Genomic DNA, 26,444 nt, shown 5'->3' with positions numbered 1-26,444 from the left:
TGGTGATTATCTTGTTTTTAATTTTTATTAATGAGGGCCTAACGGTCTCCAGTGTGTGTTTTTTCAATGTTGTGGGATGTCTACATTTTACAATGAATTTTATTATTTAACAAATTTTAGAGCGTACAATTATGCAGAAGTGTCCTAGTGCTACGATCTCTGATGGTGAGCTCATGTAAATTTAGGATTACAAGTCAGAATTACCAGATTGGAAAAGCTAGTTTTTTTTAATGATTTACGAAAGGCAACACTATATTTGAGAGCTCAAATATGTTTAGACAAAGAGTTTGAGTGTCTAGAAGCCAGAACTAAAAATGCCTGACTGCCCATGCATGTGGCGAAATGAAGGAATGTTTAACACCCTGGTACAGAAGGAGCAAAGTTCTAGCAGAGGACTTTAATGTGTTAATTTAGATTGAATTTAGTGGGGACTGGTGAAAAGCTCCATTCAATTGAAGATACAGTTTTTAGGATTTCCTAAAGAAGGTAAAAAAGAACTTTACTTAAGGCCTGAATTATATCTTGGTGTAAAGGGTACTCTGTCACAACGGTGACGGAGTACCCATCCCACCAACGGAATGGTCCGCCTGCCAAATTTAAAAGCAGATGAATCATAGTTTGATGACATTGGCTACTACTCTGACAGAGTAAGGGCTGTCTGAGAATTGGCTGTATGTCTGAAGGCCCAAATTAGATGGGCTGACATTTAGCCTTTTTTTTTTACTCTCCGTATCTGACAGGAATACTCTGATGGTAAAAACTTCAAATGTCATGGTCACCATAGGAGGAAATTCCCATGGTGAGGGGGCATATGTGTTTTTCTTTAGTTTTAAAAGCAAAATCCCGCTTTGGGGTTTTGTTTTTTAAAAAAAAAAACAATGTGTCTTTGCGGTACAATGCATTGATAGGAACTGCCTTGACTTGGCTACCATCCTTATGTGAAAACAGTTATGCTGTAAATGAAGTGAATTTATTTTAATGGTATTGGGCGGCTAATGAAGGAGTCCTGAGTGCTAGTCTAATACATGAGCTTGGGATACATCCTTTTACTTTAAAAACAACTGCAAGTGTTCTTATTACAGTGCGTTCTGATGTCATAATTCATTTCTAAGAAAAAGATGGAGTCACTTGTGATAAATGATTCTAGCCGCATCACAATGAAAGATAGACTGAATTTATTTAGTATACGTAGATTGAGATGAGCTCCTTTTTCTTGTGACCCTGCCGAAAGTGCAGCATGCACTTGTCCATCATCTCCTGCCTTACAATCAATCTGAGGCAGGGACTGGCGGGGCTCAAAGCGAAAGCAGCCTCTCAGCATCAGTAACAGATGCGGTAGGCCCAAGTGTGGACTGATATGGGAAGAGCCAAGACATAGCTGCTTTCACCCCTACTTTTTGTCTCTTCTTTTAAATGCCATTTCACGAGGCTGGAAATAGATGTTTGTTGTCAATCTAGATCATGTCATGAATTTCGAGTGAGTTCATTTGAGTCTCTGCAACAGGAAGGCATTCCAGTTTGGTGTTTCCCAGTTTGTTATTCTAATGTTCGGTCTGCAGGGGGAATTTGGAACAGAATTCGTATCAGAGAGGCAGGGACGGCCTGGTGCCATAGTTGGTGAGATAGGAACACGAACAGCATCATAGATTTCAGAAGTCAGATTGTTGGGATATGTAACAACACCAAATACACCAAATATTGTGGTACTTGTAATAGTACAATTATATATTGCCTTTGATGTAATCTTGCTCCATTTTTCCACAATGTATTGATCCCTTGTTAACCTCGACCCTAGCCCACACATCTTGAGATAATTTACCCCCTAGTGTGTATTTCTAGTAGGATGTTGGGTGGCAGTTTGAGAGTGTCTCATGTCTCCCTGTGGCCGAGACGTTTTTTGTGATTAGCAATATTCATATAAGGTATAGTCCATCTCCTGTATAACAATCTAATTGATAGCTCCTCATTTTTTAATTTTTTATTTAATCTTAAATTCTTTATTTAATGTTAACAAATGCTCTTTGTGTTCATTCTCGGACATGCCATAGTGGCATGAGGGCCTTGAGAGCTACGTTGTAAATAATCCCCCATGATGGTTCACCATTATTTGAAGCCATACTTTCTGTACTTCAGTGAGATGTCGGAGTAAGTTCACTATAAATGCTGGTATGAAAAGGTAACGTTTTGGGTTCAAATCTGTTTTTATTCACATTTTGTTTCAAACAATGATACAACTTCCTTCTCTATTCTCTCCCCCCCCCCCCAAACTCGTAACCCTGAACTTGCTTCCCTCCCTTGAGCTCCCTCTCACCCATTTCCCCTACATTGTCACGCTCTATTTTCCTTTACTGTATGTAGATGTTATCAACGAGTTTCACTTTTCAGTTCTGTTGTACTGTTTAATGGATATATATTTTTATAGTATATGCCCAGCTTTGAGTCATCCAGTATGATATAATGAGACTCTTAGGACATACCAATTCATTAAAGTCCTTCTCGAAGTAGAGTATTGTCGAAATGCTGGTCCTGTGCATGTAGTAAGAAGCTCAGTAGATCTTTCAGAATTTTTCAGTACATTGCTTTTGGAACTTTCCGTAATGCATTGTTTTATACCTTAATTTCTTGATTTTAGGCACTAGATGACGACATTGTTACTTCAGGGAAACAGAATCAGTGGCATAACAGGCCTATTTCCGATTGGTCAACTCAGCAGGTATGCCACTGGTTAATAGGAATGAACATGGAGCAATATATTGCAGAGTTTACAGCCAAGAATATTGATGGACAACAACTGATGCTGCTAGATAGCGAGAAACTGAAGGTCTGTACATTTCCGAAAAGTTTTTGTTAAATTAAATTGTCACTTTATAGCCGACCGCTTTAAATGCGTAACATATTGTTTCATCATTGCTATGCTCGTTTAATTTCAAACTGTAAAGTCTGATCATGTACGATAAAGCGGCAAAAATTATCAAAGGTCAAAACAAGCTTTATTCGGTATATAAAAGAGTATATCCATAAAAGCATTCTACATAACAAGACAAATCATCATAATTTAGGCAGTAATCAACACATTTTTCAAATGTAATTTCTCCTTTTACCTTTTTCCCCCTAATAACGTTATTTAAAAGGAAAGCTCATGTTTCAATAATATAAATACATCCTGGCAATCAATTCATTCTTCAGATAGACACCTGAAAATGCAACTCATCAGATACATTTAAAATATGATTAAAAAGCCAAATCCAGACTGTACAACTTATTTGTAGACAAGAGATTCCAAATAGGAAAGCTCCTTTCTTCGCTTAATAGCTAATTGAGTGTAGGCAGTCAGTTAGTCAAACAATCTTTATTTCGATTAATTAAAATCACAAAAGAAAAAACAGTGCATACATCCTTTGTGCATAAAATGGTTAAAAACAGTAGATAAAAGGCATTCGGTTGAATAAAATTCATATATATATATATATCAATCCCTGCTTACTCTCGCCTGGAGCCCAATCCTGGATACCGCAGCGCAGGAAGAAGAGAGGAGACCTCAAGTGCAGGTGAGCAGTGTATTTTATTTCGTCGGGGAGACGGCACACCTCAGCATGACGTTTCGGCCTTCACAGAGGCCTTGATCATATATATATATATATATATATATATATATATATATATATATATATATATATATATATATATATATACTATTTAAAAACACAATGATCAAACATGTAATCTACCTTTGTTATGTACAGTATTTACAGTATAAAGTGCATCACAGGGTGTCTTACGTTTAAAGTGCATCAGTAACTTTCTTTTAATCAAAAGACCACAATCCCCTTTTAGATCCTAATATGCAATTACATAGGAGCGAGTCTTTTATTATTATTTACCCGAGCCGCAGCCACCACTAAACTCGCTACACTAAAGATAACACGCACACTACTCAACAGTTGCAAATGTAAAGGGGCAGGCCTCACTTGCACGAAACCAGCTTCACGAAGAATAGGATTTACAAATGTTTTACGTGCTTTTGAAAATTTCTCACAGAACATTACAAGATAGAGGGTGTCTTGTATCGAGAACCTGTCGCATGACCATGGTACATTATCTTCCGGTTTCCCCCATTGGGGAAATACACCCAGAGTAAGACTTATTAAATTGAACCTAAATCTAACCAGCAGAAAAGGATGGAACTGATTAGTGACAATCTTCAAATAAGGTTGAGTGGTAAGACAAGTCTGTAATACATAGATTCTTCTCACTCCTGGTTTTCTAAGTTCCTGCTCCTCCCTTTCTTGCTCTAACAAATTCAAAAAGCTCATTTTAATTCACGTAAATCCTTTTTCTGTATTGCCTCCGGGGCAGTATACAATTCGGGTCGCCCCTGTCTGGCACACGCCGCTCTAACGTATGCTAGCCATGGGATCTTATGTACCTTGTCGAGGGCTAAACAATCTTTTAGGATTCGATGATTAATAGTGATCTCCCCATTAAGCCATGTCTTCACCCAACAGATCAGCGGGGCCATTTTTAGATGATCTGAAATATAGCTTTGGCCTAGTTCAGCATGTAAGGAGAATGTCGTAGATAACTGGGGAACCGACAGTAAGGATCTAAGAAACCTGTTTTCTACCACTTGTAAATTACTCACAGGGACATATTCCCATATAGCACATGGAATTATATATCTTAAGCATGGCCTCCGTGGGCCTAGCTCCCAACCTCTTGGAAAAGCTAAATAGGGCTGATGTGGATCTAGTAACAACATTGCACTTCTGTCTCAGCTGGGGACCCCAGTTGCCTTTCTCATCAAAGAGGACTCCCAAATAAGTAAAAACCGGGACCCTCGTTACTTCCGCACCCATGCCATTAAAACTTTTAACCTTACTAATCTTCCTTCTCGCCCCCGCCACCATGACATGAGATTTTTTGCTGTTAACTTTAAGATCAAGGGACTGCATGAAGCTGCCAAAATGATACAATAACCTCTGCAGACCCGTTCCTGTACGTGCAAGTAAAACAGCGTCATCCACGTACAGGAGGACCGGGATTCGCGATCCCCCTATACGCGGAGTGTCTGTTGTGGCCTTGGCAAGGGAATCTTCAAGGGCATTCTTGTAAATCGTGAAAAGGAGAGGGGCCAGTATACAAACTTGTCTGACCACCCCTCCTGGAGCTAAATTTGCCCGTGCACCGGCCTTCCTGCATGACCCTCACGGAGGCAGAAAGATCCTGATGAAGGTCACTAAGGAAATTAATCAAAGGTGCCTCTATCCCTATTTCCCGCAGTAGTTGCCACAGTTTTGATCGATTGACCAGATCGAATGCCAATGAGAAGTCTATGAAACCCAAGTATAAAAGACCATCCTTTGCTATTGTACCTATAAGGAGGTTCAAATTTAGACATTGGTCCATGGTACTTCTATGTTCTCTAAAACCATATTGGAGGTTAGAGAGCACCCCCCTGCCCGAAAGCCAATCTCCCAGTTTCTGCAAAATCACTCTACCCATGATTTTTACAGCAGAATCTAACAGGGAGCTTGGCCTATAGCAGACTGGGTCCCCCTATTCCCCTTTTTAAAAATGGGAACTATGACCGAGGTAGACCACGAGGGTGGAAAGCCTACTACAGATGACGCGTTAAAAACATTTGTCAGGATTTTTTTCTTAATTCAAATAGGTTTTTATTGGGTGTTTCAGTATTAAATAAATACAAAAAATACAGACTTAAAAACATACATTAATACAGATGAACAGTACATTACAATAGAGCGAAAGGGGTAAAAAGCAATACACAATAGGTTACACGATAATACATACTTCCGTAGGCGGTGTGGCCGGGCAGTTTCATGTAAATTAGAGCACCAAAGGTATGTAGGTGGGGCTCAGGAATTCAGGGTGAACTGAAGTAACAGATTAGCTCCACACTGTTGGATTGTGATGGTGTCAAGTGGAACGGAGGGGGTGGGAGATAATGTCTAAGGTGGTTTATGGGTGGTAAAATAACTGTCACGGGTAGACCACATCTTTCTCATAGGGGGGCGCCATGGTGATTGTTGGAGAGCTATGTTATCCGCTCCCCTGAGGTTAATTATCCAGTTAAGCCAGCAAGCAAAGGTAACCTTGCTAGAATCCTTCCAATTACAGAGGACAATTTTAACAGCTGCAGTGAGCATGAGATCAAGTAACGCCCTGTCGTCGGCGTGGAGGGAGGGCTCTAGGGTGAAACCAAAAGCTAGGTAAGGAAGTTCTCTGGATGGGGAGATGGGGAAAATTTTTCTGATGAAGTCGAATATCTTGTCCCAGAATTGGGTAACACAGTCGCAATGTAGAATAATGTGTGCGAGATCGCCCTCCGCCCGTTTACAGTTCCAGCAGAAGGCGTCTTGGCTGATGTTATGGGCATAAAGACGCGCAGGAGTCCAGAAGGTTTTGTGGAGGAACCAATATTTGGTCTGGGATAAAGTCGGGCTAATTTTATGTCGCATGCAAGATTCCCAGGTATTGGCCCAGTCCTCCTCTGAAATTGGTCTAGATGACATTTCGGACCAAAACTGAGTGAGTGGAGCGGTGAGATTGGTATGTTGGGGGCGAATAAGTTTGTAAAGATGTGATACTTGATGCCCAAGTCTGTTTAATCTACTGAGGTAAGATGGGAGGGAGGGTGGTGTTAGGGAGAGTTTCACCCTAGAGAGTGCTGTTTTTATGTTTAGGAAGGTATAAAAGTCTAGCGGCGCCAGGCCATAGGTAGTTTGCAAGACTCTGAACGGGATAGAGTATGAGCCCTCGAATAATTGGTGCGGGAAGAAGATGCATTTCTTAACCCACTGAGAATTATGCAGATGTTTGCCTTTGTGCAGTATGTATCGATTGTTCCATAAAGATTCCCAACCTGAGTGGCATATGCTATGATCTAGGAATTTATCGATTTTAAGAAGAGCCGTTTTAGTGTTGCGAAAGATCGATTTCGAGTGGGATTTGTCAGGATTTTTGCCCAAAAATTAGGGTACATATTATAGAGGTCCGCAGGTACCCCATCCGGTCCTGGCGCCTTGTGTTTGGATGTATCTCTAATTGCCCTTTCTACATCTGCTACTACAAATACAACTGGATCAGTGGGGCTAGTGGTAACAGTGTTCCGGGACAGTAACTCCCAATGCTCCTTGTCATCATAGATGTTCTTAAAATATTGGAGCCAAGTATCGTCAGGGATTACACAGTCCGTATCTAAATTATCATTATCAGTAAAAAAAACGGCTGATTTATTGTGGCCTAGAACTTCCTGCTATCCCTTAATATGTCAATAGATTGAAGGGTATCCCACGCCTCCTCTTTGGTTTTGCGTTTGCGCATACTAGTGGCCGCTTTGTACTCCTTACGGAGGGAGGCGACTAGACCCCTATCTATATTGGTGTTTTCTTAAGAGCTTTAAAAAGAGCCCCATGGGCCTTAGAACAACACTTATCAAACCATTTATGGATCTTCCTTTTGCGTGCTCTACTATCTACCTGTAGTTTCTCGGCTATCTGTTTACAAACTGCTTCATAAGCTGTTATGGTTTCAGTGGGTGAAGCAGCTCCATCCAGGCAGATAGCAAGGTTTGCCTCGGTTTTGGAAGCAAGATCTTCAAGGAAGACTTCTGGCACCACAAATTCCCATTTAATGCGTCTGCCTTGATCTTTTGTAGTTAAACCCATTGACGTCCGGCTCCCTACATTAGTGACAAACAACACCCCCCCCCCCAATTTCCAACAGGACTGGGTTATGGTCACTAAAAGTTGACATCACCACTCTATAACCCAAAGTCTTAGCCAGAACGATCGGAGATACAAAGATATAATCAATCACTGAGTTAGCTCCATGACCTATAAAAGTGGGGGCCATTTCCAGACCCTCCCCCCTGCTATGTTCTAATAGATTCATGTTGGAAAGGGCTTCCTCAAGAGCCTCCCCCTGTTTACTATGCTCAAAATGAGGAGCCCCCCCCATTCATTGACAACTCCTGATCCTCTCCGTAACAGTCCCAAGGACATGGATGTATATTAAAATCTCCTTGTACAGATCTTGACTGTTGGTTTTCCATATTCCGTTGTGGAAACGTGTACTTGTTGGTAGGGTAAAATTGTTCCCGTTTAGCTCTCTGTTGGTAACTATGTGGCCTAACTGGAGGATAGAAAACCCCGAGGGGTAGTCGTCTAATGCCCCGATTGACCAAGTCTGAGGCATCCCATAGCGCACTCTCGGTGCTGGCCCGGTTGTTAAAATTCACCACACAGTCCCCCGGGATGTTTTTCGGGCAACGCCCTACCCAGCTAACCCTTCTTGCCATAATGACAGAGTGTATAATATAATTTCCTCCAGTACTAAACTGTAGGCACCACTGCCTAGCTAGCTCCATGAGATCATGAGTTGTCTCCATAGTGCTCCCTCTTAACGGGGGACTCCAGTGAAAACCGCCACCAAAGGTGCGGCCACCGGGGGCAGCTCTAAAAATCTGCAACGATGTGGGCTCTGCCAAGTACTTTCTTGTTCCGGGTTACACAAAGTATTTACTCCGGGGGTAAGACTTACAGACCCACCCCCCTTAGGACCCTGCCGGCCTTTGCCCTCTTCTCTAGTCACATTTGCGAGCATACTGGATTTCTGGCCCAAAATCAAATTTTTCGCCATAGGTCTAATTATAGTCGGGGCTTGAGATTGGGTGGAACACCCCTTATCCCCTGTGTGCTGTTTAAGGAGCATGTCAATTTTCTCACATTTAGACAGTAACCCGGCTACACAGGAATTAGGGGGCCACAATGTCTTTAGCCATATTCACAAGCACAGGTTCCACTCGTGAGGTAAACAAATCTTCTACAATTTTCCCTATTTGTTCCCTGAGGCCTTGGTCCAAAAGAGGGGCCTCAACGCTGACTATTTTCCTCTTGGCCGAGTTTTTAAGTGACTTGCTCTTTCTCTTTCTGGACACCTTCCGTAGCGGACGACAATATGTAATGTCCTTATGGTGAATTGGGGATTCCAATTAGGATAATATAACAGTTTGTTGTGCTTCAGCTACGAAAATTGGTGTAGTAATCACAATCTTTGGTTCTAGGGGTAGGACCCGACTTTGGTCTACAGTTAATGCCGGAGCAATTTCACCATCGCCCAATCCCAACTCTTTCTCCACAATCGCTATTTCTTTTGTCAGGACCCCCACTGCCGATGTTAGGTACGAAATTATCGAGTCAGACTTTCTTGGGTACTTCGCTTTTTCCCCTCATCCTCCCCTCGACATAACTGCTTTCTCTTACCCATTCTTGGATGTCAGGAGGGTAGCCCGGCCCGGCCTCTTCTGGCCACAGATGGTCTCGCCCTTGTCCCAGGCTTCGCCCGGGCGCGCATCCGATACAGCAATCAGAGATGTAGGGCCGGTGGGCCTGACTCTGGCACAGGTGTGTTGCAGCACAGGCTCCTGGGAGTTGGAGTCCTGTGCTGGCGTGCTCCTCCTGCCCTCAGCGACGGAAAAAGAAATGTGGTGATCCCCGGTCCGCTCTCGTCGTCAGTGGCCCTCTAGACACACAAGCAGCCTCAGCAGACCCTCCTCTGCGAAGGCAATTACTGCATTACATATATAGGTGTGTTCTAAATCACAAATAAAATAAAAAACGGATTTATAGGAGTACAGTCTATTTGAGATAAAAAGTGGGCGTAAAATTGATTTTCTTAAATCCCTATAAAAGTTACAAAATAGTACAAAGTGGACAGTGCTTTGGATGGACTTATCACACGGACATATTGGGAGATTTGCGCTCCATTTGTCCATCTTTGGGAAAGCAATTTGGAAATGCAGCGCACTCAACCTTAATCTAGTTGTGTAATATTTATGTTGACTATTTCTAATGAAGATAAGGTACGGCTGAATGCCCATAGTTTAATCTAACATTTGGTTTAACACACACTGCTGCCTCCATGGCCATTTCCCTTGACTTAAGGAATCTCCTTTTAAGCTCCCCCTTGCTAACTTTATCGATACTCATTGGATCTCCAAAATTTGCGCTCGCATAGCACTCTGTAAGGAGCCTATGGATATATTTCAACCAGGGTATATTCTTCCAGTGGTCAAGGGTTAAGCAGTCGTGTATTATACCCTTAATGAAATGAGTTTCTTCCTTTGTCCAAATTCGGTACCATGAAGTTAGGCCAGAGACGCTAATCAGGTAGCTTAAAAAAGGTACGTCCGTTTCCCTGTGGACAATATAGGTAGCTATGAAGTTAGGAACTGATAACACACCAATATTTGTAATGGGGAGGGATCAGCCATACCCCAAAGCGGTCCGCCATAACATACCCCTGTTATACATTTACTCCCGTATAGTTTTAAAATCTCTCCCACTGGCTTGTTGCCTATTTTTTGTGAAAATCTAAAAATAGCCTCACTTATTCTTCAAAAAATGTTAGTTTACATAAATTAAGATGTGCATTCCATGTGCCTCTACAATTAAAAAGTAACCCCAGGTAAGAGAAAGTTAATGTTCTTTCTATCGGTGCACCCTTGACGTAGTGGGTTCTAATTTTAGCTTGACTTTTTCCACACGTCATTACTAGGGTCTTGGACAGATTAATCACTACGTTTTTATCAGTCATAAAATTTGTAAATTTATCAATCAGTTGTAGGCCATTTGCGGTCCTGGAAATCAGGGCTGCGCCGTCAGCATATAATAGAACTGGTGTTACACGTTTGCCAACGACGGGGGCATCTGCCTTGGAATTCTGTAATAAAGAATCCAGTCCATTGATGTATAATGAAAATAAAAGTGGGGCAAGGACACAACCATGTCTGATATCCAGGGGTTACTCTAAAGTGCGAAGTGCATTCCCCGTTCTGTCCATATCGTATCTTCGATATTAGATGGGCATATATTTGTGACAGGAGGCTGATAATATTGTATGGAGCACCCATCCCTTCCAGCGTTTACCATAACATACTGTGATTTACTAAATCAAACGTGCTGGTAAGGTCAACAAAGCAAAGATGAATTGAGCCCTCTTTTGCCATGGTATATTTACCAGTAAGTAGTTCTATATTTACACACTGCTCCATGGTACCAATTCCCTTTCTAAAGCCATATTGGGCTTCAGTTAAAATATTTCTATCCTTAACCCAACACTCAAGTCTGGCTAGCAAAATCCTGCCCATGAGTTTGAATGTGGAGTGCAGGAGAGAGATGGAGCGGTAACATTTTGCACTAGCTTTGTTGCCTTTTTTAAAAATCTGAACAATTACGCTTTCAGCCCAGGTTGGGGGTAGCAGCCCGTCAATTGTGGCGCTGAAGAAATTAACTAAAATGGGAGACCAAAATTCAACATTATATTTAAAAATCTAAATCGTGACCCCATCATTACCGGCAGCCTTCCCACTTACACTATTTTGAAGGGCAGTTCCAACCTCATCTATGGTAATGGTTTCAATTTTATTAATTTTAGTTAAAATGATGTTGCCGTTCAAATCAGTTTTATTGCGACATTTGGTGGGGTTAAAAATATCCTCAAAGTGCAGTAGCCAATCTTCTGGGGTGACTATTGTATCTACCCTCGCCAAAGAGTTATCCTTAAACAGGGGTTGATCTATAGTTTTCCAAAAGAGTTGTCCCATGCAGTCTCTCCAATTTCCGTTTTCCTAGTGTTTTAAGCTTGTTTATAACTTTTTCTAAGGCTACTAATTTTTGCTCTATTTCTTGGCTTAACTTTCAAGGCTTCTTTCGAATCTCTGTTCAAGTTCGAGCATTTTTGGTTGAGCCAGCGAGGGCAACGATCTCTTTTAGATTTATGAATCTTATTTTTTTAAATCAGATTTTTATTAATTTCAACTGAGATATTATTAGAAGCCGTAACAGTATCAATATTTTTAGATCCATCTAGGCAAACTTCTATGTCATTTTTTCCATAAAATTGGCAGGGATAACACTGGTCCATTTAATGGAAATCCCGTTTTCACCTTGTGTTCTAATGTTCGAGGCATGTGGGCTGCTGAATTCATATCTGTGCATAGATCGCCGCCTAGTGTTGGGTCCGGATGATCGCACATTGTTGTCCTGGAAGAGTCTTCGAAGTATCACGAGATAGGTGGCTCCTCCCCTGGACTACAGTGCGCATGGGCATCGACTCCATCCTCAGATTGTTTTTTTCCGCCATTGGGTTCGGATGTATATTGGTTCCCTCTAGTCGGTATCGATAAAAAACGTTCTTAAGGCCAAAAGGTCTTTAGTTTTCTTCGTCGGAAATGTCTGTCCCCGGATCATGATGAAGCCAGTTGCATGGCTTGTTCCCGTTTCAGATCCAAGAAGACGCTTAAGCATCGACGCGCTGCGCGCCAGGAGGCCCAGCAGACTGCACCGGCGCCTGTGGACATCTTCAATGCCGGGGATGAAGAGGGAGCTGACGGGGAAGTTGGTGAAAACCTGTCGAATCCCGCGTCGGAGGTCGATTATAAATACGACGCGGACGCTGAAATGTTCGAAGCCGAAGAAGTCGTCAAGGTAGGGGACGACGACGGGGCCTTTGGGGCCATGGAAGATAGCTCGAGCGAAGAGCTAACTCAAACTGACATTGGGGCCGTAACGCTTCAAAAGGCTCAGGCCGAGGGATCGCCACTAGGCCTTACCCAAGATCTTACAATGGGTTCTACGGCTCCGCCTTCGGGCTCGGCTATGGACATTACTATCGAGCCGCACCCTACAAAATCGAAACCGAAAGTGAAACCAACTGTCTCGACACAAGCGAAAGCACTGGTGCCCCCCCTCGAAACCGATGGTGCGCATTACTTTGGTCGGATCGAAGGCCTCGGCGCCAACGAAGCAGAAGGGTGTTGTTGATCCGAAGACACAGGTCAAGGGCGTCGAGTCGAAGTCTGCCACGCCAAAGACAAAGGCCAAGGTGGTCGAGACGAGTAAATCGGCGCCGAAGACGGGCGACACCAACAAAGGACTCTGTGAACATAGGGTTCTTGAGACTCCGCGTCAAGATGACAAGAGCGGCGCAACCCACGAGTCCACATCTAGTGGTGCCTCGAAGGATCCCGTCGGCGCGGCCGTCCGCCGCTTTCTCCAAGCAGGGTCCGGACTCCCTGAAGCGCATCAAGGAGAAGGCCTCGACTGTCGGCCCGAAAGAAACTCCACCTTCGAAGCCGGTCAAGAAACCTCACAAGGCGTTGACGCCCATTCACTTCACGTTGCCGCCGAAGGTGGCGCTGAAGGCTTTTACCCCTAGGATGGGCGCGGGCATGCCCGAGAAGGTGCCCTCGGTGCCGAAGTCGACGACAGTGGTCCCAACCTTAAAGCATCGACAATCTTCGTTGGAAGAACAACAAGAACACTTTATCGATGCCGAAACGGGCAGACTTTCCATCCATAAACGGAAAATTGCCCCGGAACAGCCAATGGAGTCCTACAAAATTCCTTTGAAGAAAAAGGATTCCACTTCCACTCCTGTTCTTGTGGAACCACTTTCTCCACATGGCCATGATATCTCGCCCACTTACTCTGACGTGGACGCTGGGGAAGGTGATGATGAGGATGAGTACAGCTATCCTGTCTACACAGACCCTGAAGATACCAATGAACCCTGGGCAGCTGGTGCTGACCCAGGTGATCCTCACTCTGCCCCAGACACTCAACTCTATTCTGTTAAAACGTCACCTACTGAGGATTCAGCGGCGTTTAATGCCCTCATTGAACGGGCGGCTAAAAATCATGACGTCCAGCTCCATGCTGACCCCATTGAAGTGGACTTTCTTTTTGACACCTTTTCCGCCTCAGAGAGAACAGTCAAGAGTCTGCCTATGTTGAAGGGTGTATTAAAACATGCTGGGGAGATCTTTAAAGAGCCTACCGGAGCCAGGGTGATGAACCCTACGATTGAGAAGAAGTATAAACCAGCGCCCACTGACACTACTTACATTAATGGACAGTTACCGTTGGACTCTCTTGTTTCAAATGCCCGGAAGAGGGCTAATTCTCAAACAATGGGTGATGCTCCTCCCCCAGATAAAAAATCAAAGGTGTTTGAGGCATCAGGGAAAAGGGTGGCAGCTCAAGCCGCCAATATCTGGCGCATTTCAAATACACAAGCACTTCTAGCGAGGTATGACAGGGCACACTATGACACACTGGAGACCCTGTTGCAGCACCTGCCAGACGAATACAAGGAGGCAGCTGAGATGCTCATCCAAGAGGGGAAGCTAATATCCAATGCTTCTATTAAATGTGAACTGGACGCGGCTGACACCGCGGCCAGAGCGGTCAACACTAGCGTCCTGCTGAGACGACATGCCTGGCTTAGAATCTCAAGATTTAGGCCAGAAATACAGACCACCATTCTTAATCAGACAGTAAACCCTGATCATCTGTTTGGCCCAGAGGTGGACACCACCTTGGAAAAGATAAAGAAGGACACTGAAACTGCTAAGTCCATGGGGGCCTTGCAGTCCCAGCAATTCAGGGGTGGTTCTTTTCGTCGCTCAAGCACTAGAGGTGTTTCCAGAGGCCAGCTCTCCCAAACCACGGAGTACTATAAAGGCAACACGCAGTCCACATACACCAAACAAAGTCGAGGTGGATATCGTGGAAACAGCGCCAAGGGCAGAGGTCGTGGAAACAACAACTTCAGATCCTCTGCCACCAACAAACAGTGACGCCTTGTCACTGCCCCCGACCAAGCTACACAGGTCGGGGGGAGACTTCAGCAGTTCCTGTCAGTCTGGAAATCCATCACCACGGACAGGTGGGTCACACAGCTCATACAGTACGGTTATTGTCTGGAGTTAACATCCACTCCACCCAACATGCCCCCAAGACACCGTCCTATGTCCAGCAAGCACTTGCACTTATTGCAGCAGGAGGTCATCGTCATGCTGCAAAAAGGGGCAATCGAGCTCGTGCCTGTGGAAGAAAGAGGCACAGGAGTTTACTCACTGTACTTCTTGATACAAAAAAAGGACGGGTCCCTCAGACCCATACTGGACCTCAGACCCCTCAATCAGTACATTCTATCGGAGCACTTTCACATGCTGACCTTGCAGCAAGTACTCCCGTTGCTCAATCAGGGGGATTTGCTCGCAACTTTAGATCTAAAGGATGCGTATTTTCACATTCCGCTGCACCCGTCACACAAAAAATACCTCCGGTTCACCATCCAAAACCAACATTACCAGTTCAAGGTTTTGCCTTTCGGGGTCACCACGGCACCCAGGGTGTTTACGAAGTGCCTGGCGACGGTGGCGGCGCACCTAAGGAGACAAAAGATTCACGTCTACCCTTATCTGGACGACTAGCTCATCCAGGCAAAGTCGGCCCAGCAGTGTGCCGCCCACATGTCCCACACCATTCACCTTCTTCACGATCTGGGATTCTCACTGAATTACCCAAAGTCCCACCTGCAACCCGCCCACATACGGCAGTATCTGGGTGCGACAATAAACACTCTGGCAGCCACAGCACAGCCAAATTCAGTGAGGGTCAACAGCATTCAATCGCTGATACAAAGATTCAGACCTCAACACTCGCTTCCAGCACGAGTGTTCATGCAGTTGATAGGCCTCCTGCATCTCCATAGTCCCACACGCGAGACTACATCTGCGTCCGCTTCAGGAGGGCTTAGCACGTCAGTGGACTCAGGCTCACGGACAGATGAAAGACCTAGTGTTGGTGAGCGGTCGGGCATACAACTCTCTGCATTGGTGGAATCCACAAAACCTTTGCAAGGGATGACCGTTCCAAGAGCCTGTGCCACATATCATCCTGACGACGGACGCTTCTCTCCAGGGATGGGGAGCTCATGTACTCCACTGTGCAGGGACTATGGACACCACAGCAAAGGAAGATGCACATCAATGTTCTTGAACTGATGGCGAGCTTCATGGCACTAAAAGCCTTCAAAGTACATCTGCGCAACAAGGTCGTGTTGATCCCGACGGACAACATGACGGCCATGTACTACATTCAGAAGCAGGGAGGAACACTCTCCACAGCTGTCTCATCTGGCTCGGAGCATGTGGAAGTGGGCCATTCGGAGAAACATCTTCCTCATGGCAGAACACCTCCCAGGCAAGGACAATCAGATGGCGGACCTGCTCATCAGGTACAGCCACCAAATGGGAGATGCATCCATCGGTACTCCACCCGTACTTCCAAATGTGGGGTCATCCAGAGATAGACCTGTTCGCCACAAAGGAGAACGCAAAATGCCGAAGCTTTGACGCAGGTTTACACACCCACAGTCGCACCCACAGTCGCAATGCGATATGGATGAACTGGTCAGGCAAATTTGCGTACGCTTTCCCCCCAGCACCTCTAATACCGCTGGTGGCACACAAGCTGAAGCAGCACTCGATGACTCTCATCCTGGTTGCTCCAACGTGGGCTCGCCAACCATGGTACATCACGTTTCTGGAACTGTCCGTGGTACCGCATCAAAGGCTGCGCCTCACACCCAGGCTTTTGACGCAGAGCCATGGCGACATTCAGCATCCAGATCCGCAACAGCTCAACCTGGCGATCTGGCTCCTGAGGTCTTAAAGTTTGGCTACCTCAACTTACCTCCTGACTGTATGGACATCATCCGGGAGGCAAGGAAGCCCACCACCAGAGCATGCTATGAAGTGGAAGCAGTTTGTCTTTTGTTGTGCAGGCCACGACATTAACCCGCTGGATGCATCTATTCAGAACATCATTTGTTATCTCTTACATTTGTACAAATGTAATGTGGCCTATGCTTCCATTCGCATACATTTATCCGAAATGGCTGCTTACCTCCAAAACAGACAGCACCTCTCACTTTTCAGGGTGCCTGCCATCAAAGCCTTTCTGGAGGGACTCAAACGAGTCATTCCTCCGCATACACCACCAGCTCCGGAGTGGAACCTCAATGTGGTCCTCACCAGGCTCATGGGTCCCCCTTTTGAACCACTGCATTCCTGCGAGCTTCAATTCTTGACATGGAAAGTGGCTTTCCTTATAGCGATTACATCGCTACGACGAGTTAGTGAACTCCAGGCACTAACTATCCAAGAGCCATTTATTCAAATTCATTCTAACAGAGTGGTGCTTCGCACTAACCCTAAATTCCTTCCTAAGGTAGTGTCTCAGTTCCATATCAACCAGACTATAGAACTACCTGTGTTCTTCCAAAATCCAGTGTCACTGGCGGAGAGAATGCTCCACACACTTGACGTCAAGAGGGCCCTAATGTATTACATTGATAGGACCAAAGATTTTAGGAAGACTAAACAACTCTTTGTTGCCTTTGCGCCACAACACAAAGGTAACCCCATTTCCAAGGCTGGTATAGCCAGGTGGATCGTTAAATGTATTCAGATCTGATATCTCAAAGCCAAGCGCACTCGCACTATTCCACCACGGGCCCACTCCACTCGAAAGTTGGGGGCCTCCATGGCTTTCCTTGGAAATATCCCTTTGGAAGACATATGTAGAGTAGCCACATGGTCTACCACACACACATTTACAAAACATTACTGTGTTGGTGTGCACTCCAAACAGCAGGCAGCTGTAGGGCAGGCTGTTCTAAAAACACTTTTCCAAACTGCTGCAGCTGGCACGGGCGGCCGCCGTTAATAGAGGGACTGCTATGTATTCTATGCACAGATATGAATTCAGCAGCCCACATGCCTCGAACCGAATATGCTACTTACCAGTATGCATCTGTTCTTGGCATGTAGGGCTGCTGACATTCATATTGCCCGCCCTCCTCCCCGGCGCCTGTAGCAGCTGCGGCATTCACACATACTTCTAGCATGGTCATCATTCACTAAGTTTCACTCCATCTTGGCCACAATGGCTAAAAACAATCTGTGGATGGAGTCGATGCCCATGCGCACTGTAGTCCAGGGGAGGAGCCACCTATCTTGTGATACTTCGAAGACTCTTCCAGGACAACAATGTGCGATCATCCAGACCCAACACTAGGCGGCGATCTATGCACAGATATGAATTTCAGCAGCCCTACATGCCAAGAACAGATGCATACTGGTAAGTAGCATATTCGATCCGCTGCATTGACACCTGCTTTTTCAGTAGAATACAAGATGGAGTTTAACGTTAACAAGGTGGGTGAAGATCACTAAGTAAGCTATGTAGTATGATACAATTGTTTACGAAAGGTCTATTGTTCCTAGATATCAGGAAATGATCAATACATGATGAAAACCAAGCCCCCTCATAGGTGTATTCCTCGATAGCTCCATCATTAACATCCAACTTCAAAACTTCCAGGGCATATTTATACATAATATAATTAAGTATTTCGCCATGGGGGTTATGTGGAAAATGAATGATGTGGTCTCCTGAAACATCTGTATGGCCACATAGATCCGTTTTCGACGACTTGCATAATTCAATATTAAAATCCCCACCCCATATCACTATGTACTCACTCCCTAGCCACTTAAGAAAAATGTCAATTTCTTCCTCCCTCGCAGTGACTATCCCTAATCTAGTTTTATTAAACGGGGCGGTAGATTGTGTGTGTAAAATGTGCCAGCTGGCCATGCAGGAAAATATAGCACATGTTCTGTTATTTTGCCCCATTTACATGAGAGCCAGACGGAAATGGATTGCACCGTTGTGAAGGAAACTGGGTGTGAGGAGATATGACATGTTTCACATTTTAAAAACAGATAATACCCAGCTTATCGTTTTTGGAGTTTTCAGATTTTATTGGCTGTTAATTACATAAGAATGAAGAAGGGTTTGAAATGTTAACCAGGATCTTACAATAATGGACTAAAGCCCTTTAATAATGTTCTGTAGGACCGTGTTGATGATTCATTTTTATTGTACATAGTATTAATATTTTATAATGAATCTTGTTTTTGGCAACTTTTTAGTCTAAATTGACTTTTTAACAAATATTAAAAGGGCATAAGTATCCCTGGGGGATACCATCATGATATAAAAGCACTGCACTTTATAATCCTAACTGCCCATTTGCACTGAGAATTTAATGGTTATGCTTTTTTTGCACTGCTCTGATTGTACTTTATTCTGGAACTGCATATTTGCACAAATGTAATGTTTTGTAAAATTTGAGTCGAATAAAGATGTTTTGATGATGATGAAAAATTTTATTGTAGTAATTAATCACTACAATATTTTGCTTTCCCTTTACACTAAAGAGTAGGAACTGGAAATACTGTGACTTAGTAAAGGTTTTCTGTAGTGTTAGTGGAGAGGTTACAGATAGCAACACAGCTAGACCTCCACTCGCTCTCCCTGCCTTAGATGGAGTTGCTTCAGTAAAACTGGTTTTAAAAAATTTACATTGAAAGGTTCTACTTGCCAGGTTTCCTGCATTAGAATTAAATGTCGATTCTGTATCACCTTAAGCCATGTTATATCAGTTTATTTTTTACCCCTGCAACATTCCATGACCAGATTTGCAGTGATCCGCTCGAGCAACTGCTTGCTATGTCCATATCGCTCGGGTAGTTAGATGATGTGAAATCTTTGTGGGAACAAGGTGGCATGGCTTCTGCTGTCAAAATTACTGTGTTGATGTAAGGAGGGGGAGAATTACATACTACGGGTAATGTCTCCATACTCAATGGTTCTCTTGTTGATTGATAATCAGCCATATGGTCAGTTTTTATATATAGTCAATCCACCCCGCTACATCTTCTCAGGGGGTCAAACCTATTTGGCATGATTTGGATTGCTTCATCGATATTACAGCGATGGGCTTTTCCATGTTTAAAATATTGCTCCAATCCTGATCTATAGGAGTACCCAAGGGGTACTGCAACAATGCCAGTGTGTTGATGGCAATATTCACTTGACCACTGCTGTTTGCTTGCCACTTCTTCTAGTAAGTTGGCCACAAGATTAGGATAAAGTTTCAAAAATTATCAATGTGCTTAAACAACTAGAACACCAGTGCAGGATGCTGTAAGACCAGTTTAACAGCCTTCCTTTTTTAGCAATTTGCTGGCATACCAGTAGCTACTATATACATATGCTAGAAAGTAACAAATAAAGTGCAACTATCTTTTTCACAAATTAGTACATTTCCCTTTTTTATATTGTGTGGAAGACTGTCATCTTCTACCCCTCACCTCAAGTAAGACTCTTGGTAAGATGCTTCAGATTAATTGAACACATCATAATTATCCAGCATAAAAAACTTTTCTTTGGTATATCTGTATCAGAAAGGGCATTTCCTTTCCAGTTTTGCAATCAAAACCTCCCTCTTCCGATCTAAGCAAATCCATTAACCATGGATATTGGAGGGGCATTGATATTTTAGCCACTCACAGATCTGTCTACCTTTCCATCATTGTTAGGAGACAAATGTAGGTATATTGACCACAGCGCTTTTATTACAGGGTGATACCATGTTCCTACTCTCTTCACTAATGTACACTATCAGAGGATCAGTAAAAACGTTGTAGGAGCAAAGGTTTCATTGTAGTTGTTTTATTGGTATGTGCTTATCATTGCTATTTAGAGGGCAACTATTTGTGGAAGGTGAAACATCAAAGGGTTCTGCAGACATGTCACTTCTGACCTTCAGTTAGATCATTTTGTTCTTATTTTCTGTCATAGTTTTGGGCAAAATAAGGCAACTAGACAGACCTAAGAGCTGGGATCAGATTTTAGAAGTACTGAGCTCTATTTAGCTCCTGTTTTGTCACGTTTTGTGGGTGGGGACGATTTCCACTGCGATTGCCTGATGCTGCAGCCAGCACTTAAAGCAAAAAACTGTTTATTTGTTCAGAGATGACCATCTGGAGGCTGAAGTCTCTCTAATCAGTTTAATTTCGCAGAATGAAAACCTTTATCCATACATTAGACAAACCTTTTTAAATGTATTTCATCATATATAAACTATTGGATACTACTGAAACCTCCAAAGTTATAGTTTTTTAAAATAACTGCCACACTTCTCGAGTTGCAAAAGACGCTCAAATGATGGACGGAATGCGGAACAAAGCAAACATTTACCCCCATTTAAGAGATCTGGGTTATATCCATTGTTCTTTTGCTCACCATGCCACCCCAGTTTAGACCCAGCCAAATGCAAATCAGTCTTGACCCTGCTCCTCATGGGAACAGTCCAGCTCAATTTGCTAAGCCAGGACTTCTCTGGACCAGAAACTGGCATCCTGAGAACACTTTCGGGGTATCACCTCATGAGCCATGTAGCTTAAATCCAGTGACACAGCGAGCCCGGAACCCACGTCTGTGCATACTCAGTGCACTTAGGTTGAGAAAACAAAAGGCACTCAAATGATGGAACAAACAAAAATTCACTCCCAATCCATCTGGGTTAAATCCATTGTTATTTTGCTCACAATGCTACCCCAGTTAGTTTATACCCAGCCATATGCAAACCAATGTTGACCCTGCTCCTCGTGGGTACAGTCCAGCCCGAACTGCCAAGCCAGAAGCCAAGTCCTCTTCTTGACTTCTGCATTGTGATGAGCGCAAGAATATGAATATATATATATATATATATATATAATATGTGTGTGTGTATGTATATATATATTTTCGCTCTCTCTCTCTCCCTCCCCCGTCATGCTGGGGTGGAGTTAAAGGGGGTCCCACCATGCGCTTTCCCGATTCTCTTTCTCATAGGAACTTTAGACCCTGCTACATCGTAAACTGCTAAACGAATGCTGATTTTGGCCCCAGTGTGATTTTCAGTGGAAAGGAGCACGTGCCCCCCCACCACCTTTCAGCCCAGGGGCCCAGCATTTTTTTTTAATGGAAGAGCGAATTTACAGCCCCATTCACCCAACCACCCCGGGGCTGCTCACAAGCTATGTCCCAGCGAGCCCACCCCGGAACATAGGTTTCCTTGACCCTGCAGGCAGGAAAACCTGTGTTTGCCCTTGCTTGGCAGGAGTATTTTCAAAGCTCCCGCCTGCTGGTATCAGACTATTGATCTGTTTCCCTGCCCGTACTGTAGCAAGGGAAACAGCGCAAAATATTGCTCCACCTGCCCCCCGAAGCATTTGTAGCTACCTCTGGGTGGGGGAAATGCCTGCTCCCGCTGCAGGTGGGGAGCCGGCGGGTGCCTTGGTGATCCCCCTGCAGCCCCCAGTAAGAGTCAGATGGGTGCCTCGGTGTGTATCTACCTACTGCCCCCTCCCCATCCCCCCTTTGCCCCCACGCACTCCCCTGGCCCGCACTGTGGCAGTTTGGCCGCAGAGCCAATGTTTGTGCACGGCAGGGGGTTGGATTTGCGTATGGTAATTAAATATTACTTTACATTATAAAACCCTAGAAATTCACTAAAAAAACAAAGTTAAAGTAACGTTCTTGTTAGGTGAAATGTTCAGTAACAACATAGCACTTTATCTCAAGTAACTATAGCTCGTGCTGTAACCTAACTACAACTCGTGCCCTCACCATGCACTGCTAATTTCCCCACATATTACATCACTCATGACATCTTCTATGACATTGATACTATCACTGCAACATTTGCAGTAAAATTATTGATGAGAAAACTGTGCATTGGGAGGCGCGAGTTTCAGTTACGTTATTTGAGATAACTGGTGAATTTCTGTTTTTTAGAGTTTAAAAATGACTTTATTGCTTTACATTTCACCTAACTAGAACGTTAATTTAACCTTTGTTTTATTCACTTAAAATGTATATATTTAATATCTCATGAAGAAAGCTTGGCTGTCCACCAGGGCTGATATTGTAATAAGATACTTAAGTGCTATGTTTGATTTAATGGCGCTGTACCTTTACTCTGTATTTACAGTGTAGTACAAACCAAACCCAAAGAATAAAGAAAAACGCAGATTTTAAATAGCAAAATCTACCCTGTTAAAGGTGAATTGTGCGTTAGAATTGGGATGATAAGGTTCTGTCATTGTTTATGGCGTAACCTGTACAGGAATTATTTTTAAGGAGGACCTGCTTTTCAGTTTAGTTTTCTCCTATGGCCCAGCTAAGTAAAGTGGTCATTTACCGAAATGAAGACACTTGTTAAATAAATATCATGCCTTTTAATTTGAATATAGACAAAAAGAAGGGACCCTTTAGAGTGAAGAAACATCATTAAAAGACTTCATAAAGGTGGACAGATTAGATTTTGGTGCATGTAGATGCAGTATCCAGGGGCATGTGGTTGTGCATTAATTTCTGAGTAATTGTGTACCAGCTTTGGAAATATGAGTTACAGCATTGCAGAAGGCTACTTTTAGTATTGGAGACTTCTCCTTAATAATAAGACCTTTCTGCTTAGTCGGACGTGTAAACTTCAGTGTCAGATCCCACTAGCCCGTTTTCGCTACTGTTATGCAACCCTCTGTTTAAATATCTTTAGTAGTAAGATAAGGTTCACTTTCTGTTTATGTATTTGTATGCTCATATGTTGGTAGAGGCCACCTTCAGTCCAATCATCCTCTTTAACATCACAGTCTTCTCTCTGACATCACATTCTTTTTACACACCAGCGCTCTATGTATTTTTTGGGTGTTGCATTTAGCTTTTTTTCTTAGCACCAGGATACCTTGTAGATTACAGTGCACTCTACAAGTAGTATTAACATCTGTATAGCCTAGTGACTATGCAGTGATCTTCTATACCGTGCATGCAGTAAACATTTCTATATATGGACGACTTATTTCATGCCTGATTGTGCTATGAAGAGGAAGGCTAATAGCGGGAAGACCATACAGGAATATATTGCGATTGCTTCTTTCAACATATTACTCAGTATCTAGTCACCTGGTTGAGTATTATACTACTGTAGCTTCACTTGAGGATTAGTAATCCACATTTGTGCTGCAATGTGTTTTCCGAGAGCTAGTCCCTGGTATTAGGTGGCAGGCAGGAGGCCCTCCCTTTGGGTTTATCTTGGCTGTTCCAGTCACTCCAGCGATAAGTGTATATTTGTAAAAGGACGTTGTTTTTTTGCACAGGTAGTATCCGATTCAAAATGGGTATTCATTGCTTTTGATGAAGGCATTTACAAGTGGAATGTGTTGGTAGCATGTAAAATGCCTACTAACCTTCAGTGGGAAAAGAAGCACACTGAAAAACACAGACATCAAAACATGATTGTCTATATGCAGGTAGAAAATGCTGAACAGGGTAAAGATTTTCAGATTTGCCCTATGTACCACTAAACTGAACTATTGAAAGCACTAATCAGTGCTTAAACCCTGCAAATTTACAGCAAATTAGACCCTTGCCTATAATTAATATTTTAAATTCCAAAAAAGAAAGTTTGTGTAGCACTCCTGTACCACACACAGTATTAGTGTTTTGCAAAGGACGTAGTGAGATAACAATCAGATACAAAGTAGCATTATGTTCCTGACACTTATTTTGTAAGTATATATAGAATTAATGCATTGAGCGTATAGTCTAGAAAACGGAGTCGGCAAGAGGAAGAAGTCAAAAGAAGCAATGGAGAATACTTATTTTTAGTCATTTTCTAAACAAAAGTAGAATGGTTTTGTTCTTATGAAAATAGGCAAGGAGTTGCAAGTGTTAATTGTTGTACCAGTAAAATAATAAACTTGTTGATATACTACTTTTAGGTATGCATGTTTTATTGTTCCTAATATGTGTGAAATCTGTAAAGTAATTGATTACGGGTGGTATGTATACTGCAATTCTATATTTTTATGATGCCTGTTTAAAATATTTGTGGTGTATTTCGTGGTAGATAATGCATTTTTTAGGTATTTGTGCTTTATCTGTCTCAATGCATTTCTTTTTAAGGCTTTGGGTGTTTCCAGCCAAAATGACCGTTCTACAATTAAGAAAAAAATTAAAGAAATTAAAAAATCACATGAAAAACTGGAAAAGAGAGTTCAAAAGAAAGAAAAAGACGTCCAACGGAGGAGTGGCAAAGTCATAGTCACTGTAGAATCAAACTGTTAAATGTATTTAGTGATATTTTTATTTGTCGTCAGCTTTTAGGGGTACAAACGAATTGTATATGTATATAATTGTACAATGAAATCAAACATCTTAATTTGTTTTTATTTGTTGATTTCTTCAGTTGTTAGAATGAAATTATTTGGTTTTAGTTTTTTTCATATTTGTGTATTAATTATATTGTGTATTTATTAATTCTTCTCCTTCAGCCTTCAGTTTGTTGTAGTCTCAAGACTGTAAAAACACTACGTCTATTCAAGACTCTAATGTGTTAAAGTGGGACTTAACATTAAATGCCTTGTGTTGAAGAAGTAGCTGTTACTTCATCTATTGTCAGATTGAGTATGGTACAGAAAAGGTAGCTTATACTACCTAATTTCAAACACTATCCCTGGTACTTATTTTGACACTAATAAATGTGCACAATAGATATTTTTGGAATGTACATTAGACAGCTTAACTCGATCCCGTTTTAATGATTAACATGTTTTAATGTAATGGAACTTTATTAATAATATAGTTGTCTTATTCCCTGGGTAATTTACAATTGTAATGCAAACTCATTTTCTAGAACTTTCTATGCTGTAGCAAATAATTATTGTGGTTTATAACTTTTGCTGCGCAAAAAGCACTACGTTGTTTCTGTAAGCTACACTCTACATAGGATCTCAGAACATGAGTTAAATATATAAATATATAATTTTAGTTTTATACATATTTTGCCTGAGAATACTTTTTATACAATTATTTTCTACTGATGAAAAAAAACATTTTTTGGAAACCAAAATATTTTTTTACTAGTTTGTAATTAGTTTGTATGGACTGATCATTTATCTCTGATGGGGATTTATGGGAGTGTCATTAAAGCACTGGTTTGGCACATTGTGTTTTGTTCTTGAACTTATCCTTACAAGAAAGTACTTAATTTTTAATTAGGTGTTTATAACATCTTGCCATGCTGCAAACAAATAGTGATAACTGCCTACAATAAAATCTTATGTATTAATACTTCTTGATGGAGTCCTTTTAGTCTTAAAACTCTAATTTTTATCGTACCACTTTACTAATTGGACCAACCTATTTTATAGTATATGGTGTAACAAAGATTTGTTTTTTGATTAAACGAGTGATTGTTTCAACAATGACATGCTGACCGTGTGAATTATTTTTATAATAAATCTGAGAACTGGCTTTTTGATTACTTTTCCTTAGCTCAACTTCTCTTTCTGGGATATCTTACATAACATGATATTTGTAATCAACATGGTCAGTGTTTTATGCTTGGCGAAGTCTTAAATTTTAACTCCAGATCCCACATTTTTTGCTAAGTTAATCTAAATCTTATTTTATCATCCACTTTGGAGATACTTTTGCGTAAGGAATTTGGGGCAAGTATTGAGGACGGCAAAATTGTACCTCTGTGAGCTGAGCAGCTGTTAGCTCTAAATAATTACGGTCTTAGTCATTCATTTTGGGCCTTTGTACTCACTATTTCCCTCTCATAACTCAACTTCTGTTGCCTTTTGGGTACTGTATTTCCTGCAGGGTGCT

The 26,444-nt window shown here is 42.5% G+C and overlaps 1 protein-coding gene across 3 annotated transcripts in view; it reads left to right on the top strand.

Moving 5' to 3' along the window:
* LOC147731157 (neurabin-2-like) overlaps nt 1–26,038 on the top strand; it is a 681,485-nt gene extending 655,447 nt beyond the window's left edge. For all 3 annotated transcript variants that reach the window (XM_086956139.1, XM_086956141.1, XM_086956140.1), the window contains 2 exons: nt 2,633–2,821; nt 24,735–26,038. In XM_086956139.1, the coding sequence (XP_086812265.1) occupies nt 2,633–2,821; nt 24,735–24,896 (351 nt within the window). In that variant the 3' untranslated portion in view covers nt 24,897–26,038. The remainder of the gene's footprint in view (nt 1–2,632; nt 2,822–24,734) is intronic.
* The last annotated feature ends 406 nt before the right edge of the window (nt 26,039–26,444 follow it).

Source organism: Lissotriton vulgaris, chromosome 2_1, assembly GCF_964263255.1.
Source record: "Lissotriton vulgaris chromosome 2_1, aLisVul1.2, whole genome shotgun sequence".
In the NCBI taxonomy this organism is placed as follows: domain Eukaryota; kingdom Metazoa; phylum Chordata; class Amphibia; order Caudata; family Salamandridae; genus Lissotriton; species Lissotriton vulgaris.
The sequence above is the reverse complement of the archived record's forward strand: the minus strand, read 5'-3'. Positions and strand labels throughout refer to the sequence as shown.